At 30.6% G+C, this 13,529-nt stretch overlaps 1 protein-coding gene across 1 annotated transcript; it reads left to right on the forward strand.

The window, feature by feature from the left end:
- Positions 1 to 732: 732 nt before the first annotated feature.
- LOC147806556 (uncharacterized) lies at positions 733 to 12,715 on the forward strand. Its single transcript, XM_087169447.1, has 2 exons — positions 733 to 929; positions 9,709 to 12,715. The coding sequence occupies exons 1-2, from the start codon at positions 899 to 901 to the stop codon at positions 10,137 to 10,139; spliced, it is 462 nt and encodes a 153-aa protein (XP_087025573.1). The 5' UTR covers positions 733 to 898; the 3' UTR covers positions 10,140 to 12,715.
- Positions 12,716 to 13,529: the final 814 nt, after the last annotated feature.

Genomic DNA, 13,529 nt, shown 5'->3' on the forward strand with positions numbered 1-13,529 from the left:
AGATATACTTAGTATGTTATCATTTTCAAACTTTAGGTAGATGTAACTTAGATAAAAACATGTATTAAAATAAAATATCATTCCCTCACTATTAGTGTCATTCCCTCACTTTTTAAATAGTGAAAATAATTAATTTACTTATTAATTAATTTGAAAAATAAATTAAAAAATTAATAAATCAATTTATTAAATTAATTTATTTATTTATTAAATTAATTAATTAATTATTAATTATTACAAATTAATTCATTTTAAATTAATTATTTAAAAAATTAATTAATTTAAATATTAAGTATAATTTATAGGATATATACTTTCTTTATAATGCCATTACATATTTCTATTAATATAAAAAGTTTCAGAGCTTTTTATTCACTTTACTTTTTTGGGATTTTATGAACTGGAAAAAGACAGTTTTCGTGAGAATGACCCATATATATATATATATATAGTTTTATTAGCGTAGTTTTATTTAACTTATTGCAAATAGTTTTTTAATTAACTAGTTATGATAGCTATCAATGATTTTTTTTTCTATTTAAGCTCAAAAAAACAAACTACACAGTCAAATAATAATCAATTTTCAGAGAATTTATTTGCCATGAAAAGATTCTCCTCAGTTACAGCTTTCATTTCTCAAAAGTATTCAGAATGAATGTGATTTTACTAGTAAGCAGGTATTGTTGTTTTTAGAATGCTGCAATAGAAAAAGTAGATAAGAAACGATTCATTTGAGAGTTAGTAAGGGGTGGTTACTCAAGTTGTGGTCAACATGTGCACTTAAGAATGAACTGCTCTGAAATGTACAGGGGTTAAACCTATGAGTGCAAGGCTCTCCTCAAAAAAAGAAACATAGTTTAGTGTATTCAGACGAAAACTTTAAGTTGGTGTTGTAAGGATGGGAAGTAATGCTATAGGAAATGATAATGGTAAGTACTTATACCCATTTTATGTATAGCTAACTGAAATATAATAAAATACTAATAAATAATTTTTAATGTGAAGATTTATTTGTGGTAATAAAATGTACTGAAGTACTGAATTGTAATGCGAAATGGAAAAGTATTTCCTTATTATCTTTAAAAGAAGAGCTTTTTCGATTTTTTTTTTATATCAATCGGAGATGTTGATATATATATATATATATATATATATATATATATATATATATATATATATATATATATATATATATATATATATATATATATATATATATATATATATATATATATATATATATATATATATATATATATATATATATATATATATATATATATATATATATATATATATATATATATATATATATATATATATATATATATATATATATATATATATATATAAAATTATTTTACGTAACATTTTAATAAAATAAGGCAATATTTTATTGCAATCGGGAATGCCAATTGATTTTTTGAATAGTTCGTAAATACATTGCAAATATGCATTTGTTGATTTATTCACACACGCGTTCACCATTTTTTTTTTTGCATCAACCATTGCGGCTAGGTTTCAGAAAATTGTAGGAAATGCAATTAGATTAATTGCATTGCAAGTAAATATATTATGGTAATATCTTAATTTTTTAGTAAGAAGTAAAAATAATTGCCATTGAATATGAACTTCAGAGTCATAAGTGATATTTTGAAATATTACGTAAATAAGATATATAAGTCCAATTTCATTAGAATTATGATATAAATAGTTTATAATTCTTAATTTGTGGATTTAAGAGCAGCGATTGAGACGAGTTTAGACAAAGGCAAATAATTTCTTTATTTAAATCTAGTTTTAAACACTTTTTAAGAAAGCTTACTTTTTAAAATAAAAAAAAATAATAATTACTGCACAAATTGTTCACACTTATCATTTATTTTTATTAATTGCTATTTTAAGGAACATTTATTCTTTTTGCAAAGCATGTTTATTTGGAAAATATAAGAATGAATTATTTAAGAGATTATTGCATATTTTACAGTTTTCCGATTTTTAACATTTTTTTTTCCTGTTTAGAGAACTAAATGCTTAAAACAATTTTTTCAATCCTGAAGCAACAGCCGTGTCTAGTTTTTTAATAAAAACTTTTTTGTCTTTCGCTAATTTTCCAATGCAGTTATTTTATACTTCCAGTACTTGAGAAAAGAATTCAGCATTTAAATTTAATATTTATTTTAAATAAAATAGCTTATGCAGGTGTGTAAGAATTAAAATAGGTATTTTCTCAAAACTACACGTGTTTACATTGGAAGAGTGAAAACAACGATTCTAGGGGAAAAAAAAGGTACCTGGAAAAAAAGGTTCCGGAAGAAAAGGTATGGAAAAAAGGTCCCCGGAAAAAAAGGTCCCGGTAAAAAAGGTACTTATGTAGGGGAAAATATTTGAAATGAGAAGTTTAGATTGAAGCGCTTTTTGCTGTCCCGATTGGCTATTTTAAGCCTCACATTAGCAACTTCTTCACAAAATATAATTTAAAATAGAAAATGACACATTTTTCACTTAAACAAATTATTTTAAGAAAGATAAAACATTATTGAAAAATTTAAATAGTATCTTCCCGCTTTAAAAAATAATCAAAGAAGAATAAATAAATGATATGAAATTTTAAAAAAAAGCGTAATACAACCAGCCCATAAGTCCCCCCCCCTTACCCTTCTCCTTACCTCAATGGTCTAATCTGAATTATTACAGAAAAAAAAAGAATATTCATTGAAACAGCGAGAAGCATTCATGCTGCCCAGAAAGCGAGAGGGGTAATATCCCTTCAGATTTTCCCTATGGAGGTACCTTTTTTACCGGGACCTTTTTTTCCAGGGACCCTTTTTTTCCAGGGACCTTTTTTTTCCGGGACCTCTTTTTCCGTCTACCAAAAACAACATGTTATGTTATTTTTACATTTTTCATGTGATTCACGTTGCTCGTGTTATGCATTTATATCTTACCTGTTCCTGTTACCAATCAAAATAAAGATACATTTAATTTATTTTATGACATACAATATATTTTAATCAAATGCCCCATGAATTCTAAGAACTTTTATTAATTACCGGAATCAATTACAATTTGGGACATAAATTTATAATTAAACTAACTAGTTTAAAAAAAACAAATCCGTATGTTTTGTTAGTGATGCATACCAGGTATTTATTAGAAATAAATCTCGTAAAATATCAGTACACTAGTACCTATATGTAATAAGATAATATGGCGTAACTACCACTAATAGTATTAAATACCAATTCAGCAGTATGTAAGACTTGTTAACTCGATTTTATATAGAGGTACCCTTTGAGAGATGAAAGACGACATAGTCGATAATAAGCTCCCCACATTGGTGGCCTCCAGACGTTATATGAACTTGGCAACATCCCCATTAGACAGTTGATTTGCACACCAATTAGCGGTCAAAAATACAGAGAGGAGTTTAAGTAAATAAGTTTCTCCCAGAGAATTAATTTCTGGAAGTGGAGTAATGTGGCGTAACTACCACCAATAATTGAATATTAATTCAGTAGAATATAAATCTTGTTTAGTCGATTCTATATTGAGGTTCTGTTTGATTGATGAAGGTTGACATAGTAGATTCAAACATACCCCACGAAACTTTAACATTACATTAATTTCAACATCTTGAAATCGATGTTGTTATATGTTCGTAAAATCCAGCTAAATTCAAAACCGCCTAATAGTTTATCAATTCACAAAAAGGGTATAGGATATCTTTTTATATAATTTCATCAAATCAGTAAATTTCGAATAGTTAAACTAATGTCATAAAAAATTTCTTCAGAACTTTTCCCAGTTAGGACTTAGAATGACTTTCCCAGACAAATTTAACTTATTTCAGGCTTCAAAATAAGCAGGTGATGAGGTTACAAAGATTTTACTTGCTTTTAATACATGAGATAAAAACGGTTTTTGTTAACTTACTTGAGAACTTGACAAATAGCTCTCGTAAAACCACCTTTGACAACTAGACAGGTGATCAACTTACTAGAGTGATTAATCTGATATATTTAGCTGTACTATGAAAAGTGGAAAACATAAAAACAAAGCAGCTTAAAACACAGTGTTTGTACAAATAATTTTTTTTTTTTTAAGATTCAGACGTTTCGACATAATTTTCTTTAAAAATCTCCCAGAGAAAATCAGAATCATGTTGCTTAAAAAAATGTACATTTATGCTTTGTATTTAAAGTCAACCTATTTAAATCAAGTATTTTTACCAAAGTGTTTTAAACATAACAGCCTTCATCAAGGTAAAAATGAAGAAATAAATACTGCTTTTTCTGAAATAATATTTTAAGATTTTATATTTTTTGTACTTGAACATATATTCAAAGCATATACCTGACTGAGATATATACCATGTAGAGAAACCATTTAAAGTTCCATAAACCTTGAAGATGAAAAAAAAAAATTTTTTTAAGGTAAATAATAAAAGATACTTAATAATAAAAATAACTCATATGTAATGTAAATATTTTTATACATCTTTCTTCATTTATTTTATTTATTTTTCAATACTAAAGTTTTGAGGAATCTTTTTGTTTTTTAATATGCATTCACATTTAAACGGTGAAGCCTAATATAGCATCTGAAGGCTTTCTTCTCAAGAGTTCTTACTCTCAATTATGATATTTATTTAATTTATGTGGTGTGGGGGCTTTCCCTGATAAGGATATATCAGATTTTAACTCAAAAATAAATTTTCAATCACATATTTGTAGTTCTATGTGTGATAAGTATGCTAAATATTTATAAAAAGCATCATTTATATATATATATATATATATATATATATATATATATATATATATATATATATATCAGAGAAATTTACTTGATAATAGTAAATTTCACTTCAAGTGATGTTAAATGTAGTTAATCTATAAGAATTCACACCAAGCTCGCACCAACCACAGTGCTGACGTAAAATATCCTCTGTGGTAGAGGATCATGGATTGGAGTTCTCTTGCCATCAGACTAACCATAAGAGGTTTTCGTGGTTTTCTACTCCATATAACGCATATGCGGGTAAGTTTCATCAAAAAGTTTTCCTCGATAGCTAGTTTGATCCGGGAGTTCTTTTGCTTTGTGTTGAGCTCAAAATTGCTCTGTTACGGAGTTGAATATTAGTAGGCGTGAGATGGCTGTTCAACGACAGTTATAAAATTAAATAAAATAAATTAAGTGTAGATTATAGTGTAAGCAAAAAAATTCTAACTTACTCATATTGAGACAACCATCTTGTTATTTTCGCAGATTCTTAAGTTCCCCTAAGCAGCCACTTACCTGGTTCTTCCACTAAGTTCTTCAATAGTGTCAGTATTCGCGTTTCAGATTTATGCTTGATTTCGTAGTGTTGTTCAGTACTAATAGTTTGTTTTTTTTTATTCTTCTCGGACGAGGAAGGGGCAATTCAGCATAATTTAAGATTTACAATTTTTATAAGTAGCACAATTTTCTAAATTCAGAAAAAGGAAATTTCGTGTGATAAATACTTTTTTTAAGATGTCAAATGTGGTTATAATGTATGCATTGAAATGATCAGGATTTTAATAAACGCGTGGTAATCCGCTAATAACCTCGTAAAACACGATCGAAAATTCTCTCAGATTAACTATAAACTGGACACAAATAAAGAGCTTTAAAAGTGATTAATAAAATTTGAAAGTCACGTGTCATAATTTTGTCGAAATAAAAGTATTGGGATTTTTAAAATTTCGTTCGTCGGAAATTTGTCGTGATAACCACCGAAGAAAGCGATCGAAAAACTGCAATGACTTACATTTGGCAATTCAAAAATTCCAATACTTTTTTTGCTTTCATAAAAAATATTATAAAACCAGATTTTACTTTCGATACATATATATATATATATATATATATATATATATATATATATCTATATATATCTATATATATATATATATATATATATATATATATATATATATATATATATATATATATATATATATATATATATATATATATATATATATATATATATATATATATATATATATATATATAATTTTGTTTTTTGAAGAATTTCTTTTAATAAAAATAAGAAAAAACATTTTTAAAATATATAGCAAATAATGCTTCGAAAATAAAAACAATTTTTAAAAATTAATTAAATATTTTAAAAAACAAAGATTTTTTTTAAAGAATTTCCTTAAAAAGTAACAATGTTAAAAATTAGATCTTTCTTTAAAAAAATAACAATATTTTTGTAAATAGTAATTTCTTTTAAAAAATAAGTAATAATTTAGAATCTAATAAGATTTTTGGAAAAAAGAATTTTTTAAAAATATAAATAATGCTATTTAAAGTAAGAATTCCCTTTTAAAAGAATGCATATGTTTTTTAAAACAAGACATTCCAATAAAAATGCTTTTCTTTTAAAAAAAACTAACATTCATTTTTAAAAAATAAATATTGCTTTTAAAAATAAAATTTAAAGAAAAATTTGCATAAACTTTTTGATTGTCGAAAATATAATTCTGCTGTTTCAAACATCCTAAGTGTATGATCTTGTAATCTCTTTTATCTTAATACCTTCCACAGTTCTAAGTCGGATAGTTTATAACTATAAACTAGTTGAAACGATTGCATCTCAAATATGAGGATGCTCTTCCTCTATATTTTGTTCTATTTATTTCATTGACAATAAGCCTTCGGTGATAAATCGAGCCGAGCTTAGTTTACCTGCTAAGCACAAGAGGCTTTGAGTCCATTGGAAAGGCAGATGAAAACCGGACTCAAGGATGAAACAACTACGACAGCTATTGAAAATAAATATGAGACAATAAAAAAACAATCGTTAATTTTTCTTCATTTTTTGAAAAAAATAGTATGCAAAAATAATAATCTGCTGTTTTGCATCGAGGAATTTAAATGATGTTTTTGAATTTCGTAACAAGTTTGATTATCAACAATTCTTAGCTTTCTTTTATTAAGAGGTTTATGATAACTTGAAAACAAGCATTTAACTTAAGATGAAACCTGAATTAAAATGCTGAAAAATTGTATATTATTGAAAATATAATCTACTTGGTAGTGTATTAAATAAAGTTTTAAAAAATAAAAAAAATGTAATTAATTATCTGGTAAAATAGTCGTGTGAAACACGCGCTGCCCGGTATTTAAAAAATTTATTTTAAGGTTAAGACGATATATAACATGTTGAGAAGTTTTAAGATGTTTATAAATCTTGGCACGATTCGGTAATTCTATTCTATTGGTGGTGACATAGAATATCAAAACACGATTAAACATAATCTTCGAGGATAATACAATTTTTTCCGATATAACGATACATTTTATAGCTCTTTTATTTTCATTTAAGCTGTAATTGCTTGATAATTATTAAATATATTATTTCATTTCAATTAATACGTATGTATATTGAAATTGTATCAATTAATAAGTGAACTTACTAAAACATTTTTTTAAAAAAAAAGCAGATATATAACCAAAATTTAGCTGAAACATGATTTTATAAAACTCAACATTCGTTAAATATATTGTTTTATTTGAATCTCTTTGCAAAGTTACGAGAAAATTTTCAGATGATTTAAAAAGAAACATCGTATTTCATAATTAAAAAAAGATTAACATTCGGCTCTCAGCGGAAAAAATATGAATGAAATTCTGCGCTAAGGATGCGTTGCGTTCCTCGCATGTTAACCGCATTTAAATATTAATCTCACTATTTAAATATTTCGACATTTTCACCAAATCATTTTTTAAAAAGTAATTAAATTTAATTTATCTCAGCTTTTACAAAATAAATACAGTTTGAACCTTAATTTTGCCATAGAAAAATACGTGAGGTTATATGGTATAAAAGAAATTTATTTCTCATAATTCAAAATTTTTTCATCCACAATTAAATTAATTAATAAGTAATTATTAAAAATTATCGTCTGAGTGAAACTATCTTTTGGTAGATGGTTTTCATAAGTGAGTGCAAGTTGTTTTTTTTTAATAAATTGCTTATTTAGTTTCTAAGATATGACTAAAAACACAACAAGGGAAATTAACATTAAGGGGACCAAAATTTCATCCATTCTCCAGACCAAACTATTAGGGTCGCAATTTTCAGATCGCGGCTACCCCTTTATTTTGCAGGTCAAGAATCCAAATATGTAATAAAAAAATTATGTTTATTCATGCTTGAGGTTACCCCTAGAAACCATTAAAGGTCTGGTTTCTTAGGACAAGCTCCTTATCTGAACGTCAGCGGGACGTCAACGTCCCGCTGACGCCAACAAAATACTGGTTTGTTAGCTTAAGGCCTGGTTTCTTAGAACTAGCGCCTTATCTGGGCGTCAGCGGAAAGTTGGCGTAGAGCTGACTCCAAAAAAATACTTTTTTGTTAGCTCAGCGTGAGCAGTCGGTCAAACGCAGACATTAGCTCTCATTGCGCATGCGTTAATAACGTAAACAAATATTTATTTTGAATTTGTATTGATTTTGTTATTGTCGACCAGTGTTTTAGAGAACAAATAATGACTTTGTCCAAGAAAAAACACATTATAGCTGAGCTAAATGAAGAGTGCTATGTTTAATGAAGAAGCTATGTTTAATGTCAAAATCAAAATCTTGGCTGATTTTTATGTGCTGTTGGATGTTGTCCGCCATTGCTTCTGTGGTTAACGTCACGCTGTAATCCAACTGCAGTTGAGTTGAACGGCAATTGTAGTTCAAGATGAGCGTTCGATGACGTATACTATCAAACTCACAAATGGACCAATCAGAGGTTAGCGCTGATTTCCAGCTGACGGCGTCCTGTCCTAAGAAACCAGGCCTTAAGATTGTAACTTAGTACGTGAAAATCCGACTATCAGAAAAAAAAGTTACTCTTTTTTTTTTTGCGCACTGTGCTGTGCGCAAAAGAGAAGGTAAAACGAATCACACTGAATAACTTATTAATAATTCAAGGGAGGGAACTTAAATATGCTAATCAATTAGTGCAGGCTATATTTATAGTGACGAAAGCAGACACTAAAGTGTATTTTCTCTGAATTTCTAACAAGAATTATGCACTTCTGAACACAAATGTGCACAGCTCATTGACTTTAACTTCCTTTTTTTTAAGCATTAAAATATATTCATAGCATTTAGTTTAACTGAATGCGATTAATAAAATTTCTTAATGCGTATCGCTTTTTATGTAATGTCCATAGCTGAAAATTAAAATCATTCCTCATGCTACAAGTTCAAACAAAATATAGAGTAAAATGTTGATATACGTAAGATATGCATACCGTATATCTTACGCATATCAATATACGACTGCTCGTATTTTATGCTAGCCACCTGCAATTACCATCTGATTGAACTACACTAAATTACCACTGCACTATACCACAAAGAAGTAGTTAATAATTGGTATTCAAAAATATATTCATTAACCGTTTTGTTAAAAATATCTTAAGTTAAAAAAAAAAGTATAACAATTTGCGTTTAAAAGCAAAAAAAGGAAGAAAAAAATCATAAAATAGTAACTGAATTGAATTAAACATAACCGGAGTATTGTAAAGCAATACTTGATTTTTTCTTAACCAGTAACAAGTAGATTAAATGTATGACTCAGGTTCGTGATAAATTACGTATGCATTATGTTCTTTGAACTGTTTTCATTCGAATCTTTAATTCAAAACTAAATTTAAAAATATTATTTTACAGAAGCAGTCGCCAAAGAGAAGAGATATGGAAGCTGGACACTAAAGACTTCAAATACAGAATCGACTGAAAGAGCTGACTTCATAAACAATTTTTCTGAACCTCCTTCCCTGCAGCGTATTGCAGTAGTGTCGATTGCAATTGGGCTATGGACGGAGCCTGATATAAGGAAAGAAATGGCGTCTACTTTCTTATACGATTTTCGAAATATGGCTAAGTTAAAGAGAAGAATATTAGACAAATTGTCCAATAGCTCTTTGCCCACATCGCTGAGGACCGAAATCTCATACGTTATTCGACCCATTGAGTTGCATTTGTGGGAAGCGCTTCGCAGTTACGGTGAATGGACAGGATATGAAAGAAATCTCAGAGAGTATTACATGAAGCAAGGTACAATTTATTGGACAGTTGAGGGGACTGTTGGATTTTGGTGAGAGAAAATCAGACTGAAAGTCACGTAGAACAAACTGAAAACTTAACTTTTATTTACATAAAAGGAATATAAAAACAATAAGATGTTGCCAGCACAGGAAACTCAAACTATCTAACTAATCTCGAACTCAAACCTCAACATCCTCCCCACCCTGGTCGACCTCGAGGGGGATGACCAGAGCTACCGGACGGGTTATATTGTGACCATTAACTCTCAGCTCACAGGATCTTATTTTTCCATCTCGTCCTTCATGCAAGTTCACCACTCTAGCTTTCTTCCACATGTGACGTGGTCGGACATCTTCTTGTAGAAGTACAATATCACCAATTCGAACGTTAATGATATTGTCCTGATTGCGCTTGACAACTCCTATTAGGCGTTCCCACCAGCCTCCCCACCAAGCCGATCGTGGGGCGATAAATTTCCAAGTTATGCCATTTTGGGCATAATATTGCTGAGTTTTAGCTGATGACAGAACTTGCCATAATAGAATCAAGTCCTTATTTGCTGCATGAAAAGTGGTAGCATTGTCGGTATAGATTGTGTGTGGGAGTCCTCTGCAGCCAACAAAACGTTGTAGTGCCAAAAGAAATTTGTCTGTGGTAAGATCCGACACAAGTTCGATGCGTAATGCACGTGTTGTTGCTCAAGTAAATAGTGTTATGTAGGCTGTGTCTCTTGATTTCAAACATCGAATATTCACGGGTCCAGCAAAATCAATTCCTGTGGTAGTAAATGGAGCAGAAGGTACAACTCTTTCAGGAGGTAAAGGAGCTTCGATTTGTTTTCCGTATTTCGCTTTGGACAGCTTGCAAGGTAGGCATTTGTGAATAACTTGCTTTATAGCTTGACGTCCTCTTAAAATCCAGAAGGTTGAACGTAACTCGGACAGGATTATACGCACACCTAAATGGTGAAGTCGTATGTGTGTATGCTGTATCAAAAGGTGGACAGAATAGTGTTTACCATCGAGCAATAAAGGGTGTCGAGTGTCAGAAGAAATGTTTTAAAATTGCAGCTTTCCCCCAAGGCGCAAATAATTATCTTCGAGAAAGGGATTGAAACAGGAAATTTTGGATTTTTTCGGCAGGGGACGTTCAGCTTTTAAGGCATTTATTTCAGCTGAGAAACATTGATTCTGTACAGTCTGTATCCAATAGTTTTTAGCTTTCTCTATTTCATTACAATTCAGTTCATGAGTTATGCGTTGCTGTGTCTTACAGTTGTATACAAAACGTAGAATCCAGGCAGTCACACGAAGAAGTTTCGTGTAAGAACTATAACGAGATATATCTATGATGGGTTCTGTAGTTGCAACGTAGGAGGATTGAAATATGGTTTTTCGTGATTCAGCTTCAACTAAAGGCTGTGTACGTGTAGATAAAACTTTGATAGGCCAAGTTTCTGGATCATGTTTTAGCCATTTCGGGCCGTGCCACCAAGATTCTAAAATCGATAACTGTGATGGAAAGGTACCACGAGTAAGATGATCCGCAGGGTTATCTGTACCGGGACAGTGGCGCCATTGTGCTGAAGTAGTGTTTTGAAGGATTTCTGCTGTTCTGTTGCAGGACAAATGTTTTCCAAAGGTTGGGATTTCCCTTTATTCAACTTAAAGCTACAGTATAATCGCTCCATAGTATGGCAGTGTGGGAATTCATGCTCGTTTCCCTGCAAAAGTATCGGAGTAGGCGAGCTCCTAGTAGTGCAGCTAACAATTCAAGCCTCGGAAGAGTGACCCTTTTGATTGGGGCTAGTTTATTTCGACTGCAAATGAGATGGTGTCTCTGTAGAAATATCATCTGCGTGACGAGCGTACAAGAAAGCACCATATGCACGTTCCGAAGCTTCGCAAAACACATGTATGGTATCGTCGGAATTTTCGGAAAAGCCAATCCATCTTGGGATGCATGTTTCATCCAGATAGTGTAATTCATTTATCCACTTGTGACACTGCTGTGCTACAGATGGGGGTAATAGTTCATCCCACTGAATACCACTAAGCCATGTATCTTGAAATAATATCTTCACAACTACTGTAACTGGAGCAAACAAGCCTAGAGGATCGTAAAACTTTGACATCAACTTCAGTAGTAAGAGCTTTGTTACTGGTTCTTTACATGCTTGAACAATTTTTGTCTGCACATCAATTTGAAAAACATCACTGTTAGTATCCCATTTAACACCCAAGACCTGCGTAATATCTTTAAATGAGACGTTTTCTTGTTTCCACATATCTTTCAAAATCTTAGAATTTGTAGTCCATTTGTCTAATGGTAGGCTAATAAGTGATGTAAGTTGCTGCAGTTCTTGGTAAAGAATCAGAGCTTCAGTATCCGTAGACGTTCCGGTTACAAAATCATCCATATAGGTGTTATTCTCAATGTGTCTAGTTGCTGTAGGATATGCTTGTTTGTGTTTTGTAGCCAATTCACGAAGAGAAGCAGCTAATGAAAATGGACTAGAGACGAGTCCAAATGGAAGACGTGTGAATCGGTAAGTTACAATGTTATCTTCAGTGCAGAGTTTCCCATCAGGAGTATATGTATTGTACCAAATAAATCGTGTTGCATCTCTGTCTTCTTCTGCTAGAATCAGCTGCAGAAATGCTTGTCGCTCATCACTAGTGATTGCTATTTTAGAAAGTCGAAATCTCAACAATGTGGCTAAGATATCAGGAAGAAGATTTGGTCCTACTTCAAGAGCGTCGTTCAAAGATGGGTGACCTGGAGAATGTGAAGATGCATCAAAAACTATACGCCACTTAGTTTCTCCATTTGTGATTTTCTTTACTGCGTGATGAGGCAAGTAATATAAACGTTCTTCATTATGTGTTTCTGAGGCAACTTCAACGTGTTTCTTATCAATGTAATCTTGCATGTGCTCAATATATTTTTCTTTGAATTCTGAATTTGCATGCATTTTCCTTGTTAAAAATTTAAATCGTTGAATTGCGACTTCATAATTGTTCGACGAAAGTTGAACTTCTGGTTTCCAAGGCAATTTTACAACTCTTCTACCATCGATGATTTCAAAAGATTGATGAAAGTTCGTTAAGAGTTCAGAGTTGTGAGGACTTATTTTTTCTTGTGTTGGTTGTATGCCGATGCTCTCTAAGTTCCTTAAATTTCGTACCACATTGTCTAATTCCTGAGTTGAAGTATCCACATCAACATTATGAACCGTTGAAATGAAGGAAACTGTTGCGTGTGATCGAGTTCCACTAAGTACCCAACCAAAACTTGATGAGACCAAGGCCAGAGAATCCGACAACCTAACTGGAGCTTCAGAATTCATAACAATCCAGTAATAATCTGCACCGATTAAAATCTCAATTGGTAAGTTCAACAATGAATCATCTGGATCAGCAAGTTTCATTCGCTTGTTTTTA

This window comes from Parasteatoda tepidariorum, chromosome 8, assembly GCF_982258835.1.
Source record: "Parasteatoda tepidariorum strain Cologne lab strain chromosome 8, Ptep-v5.0, whole genome shotgun sequence".
Lineage (NCBI taxonomy): Eukaryota > Metazoa > Arthropoda > Arachnida > Araneae > Theridiidae > Parasteatoda > Parasteatoda tepidariorum.

Coding starts and splice junctions, on each gene's coding strand:
- LOC147806556 (XM_087169447.1), top strand. CDS start 899: ATGGGAAGTAATGCTATAGGAAATGATAATG. Junction 930..9,708: donor TGCTATAGGAAATGATAATG/GTAAGTACTTAT, acceptor ATTATTTTACAG/AAGCAGTCGCCAAAGAGAAG.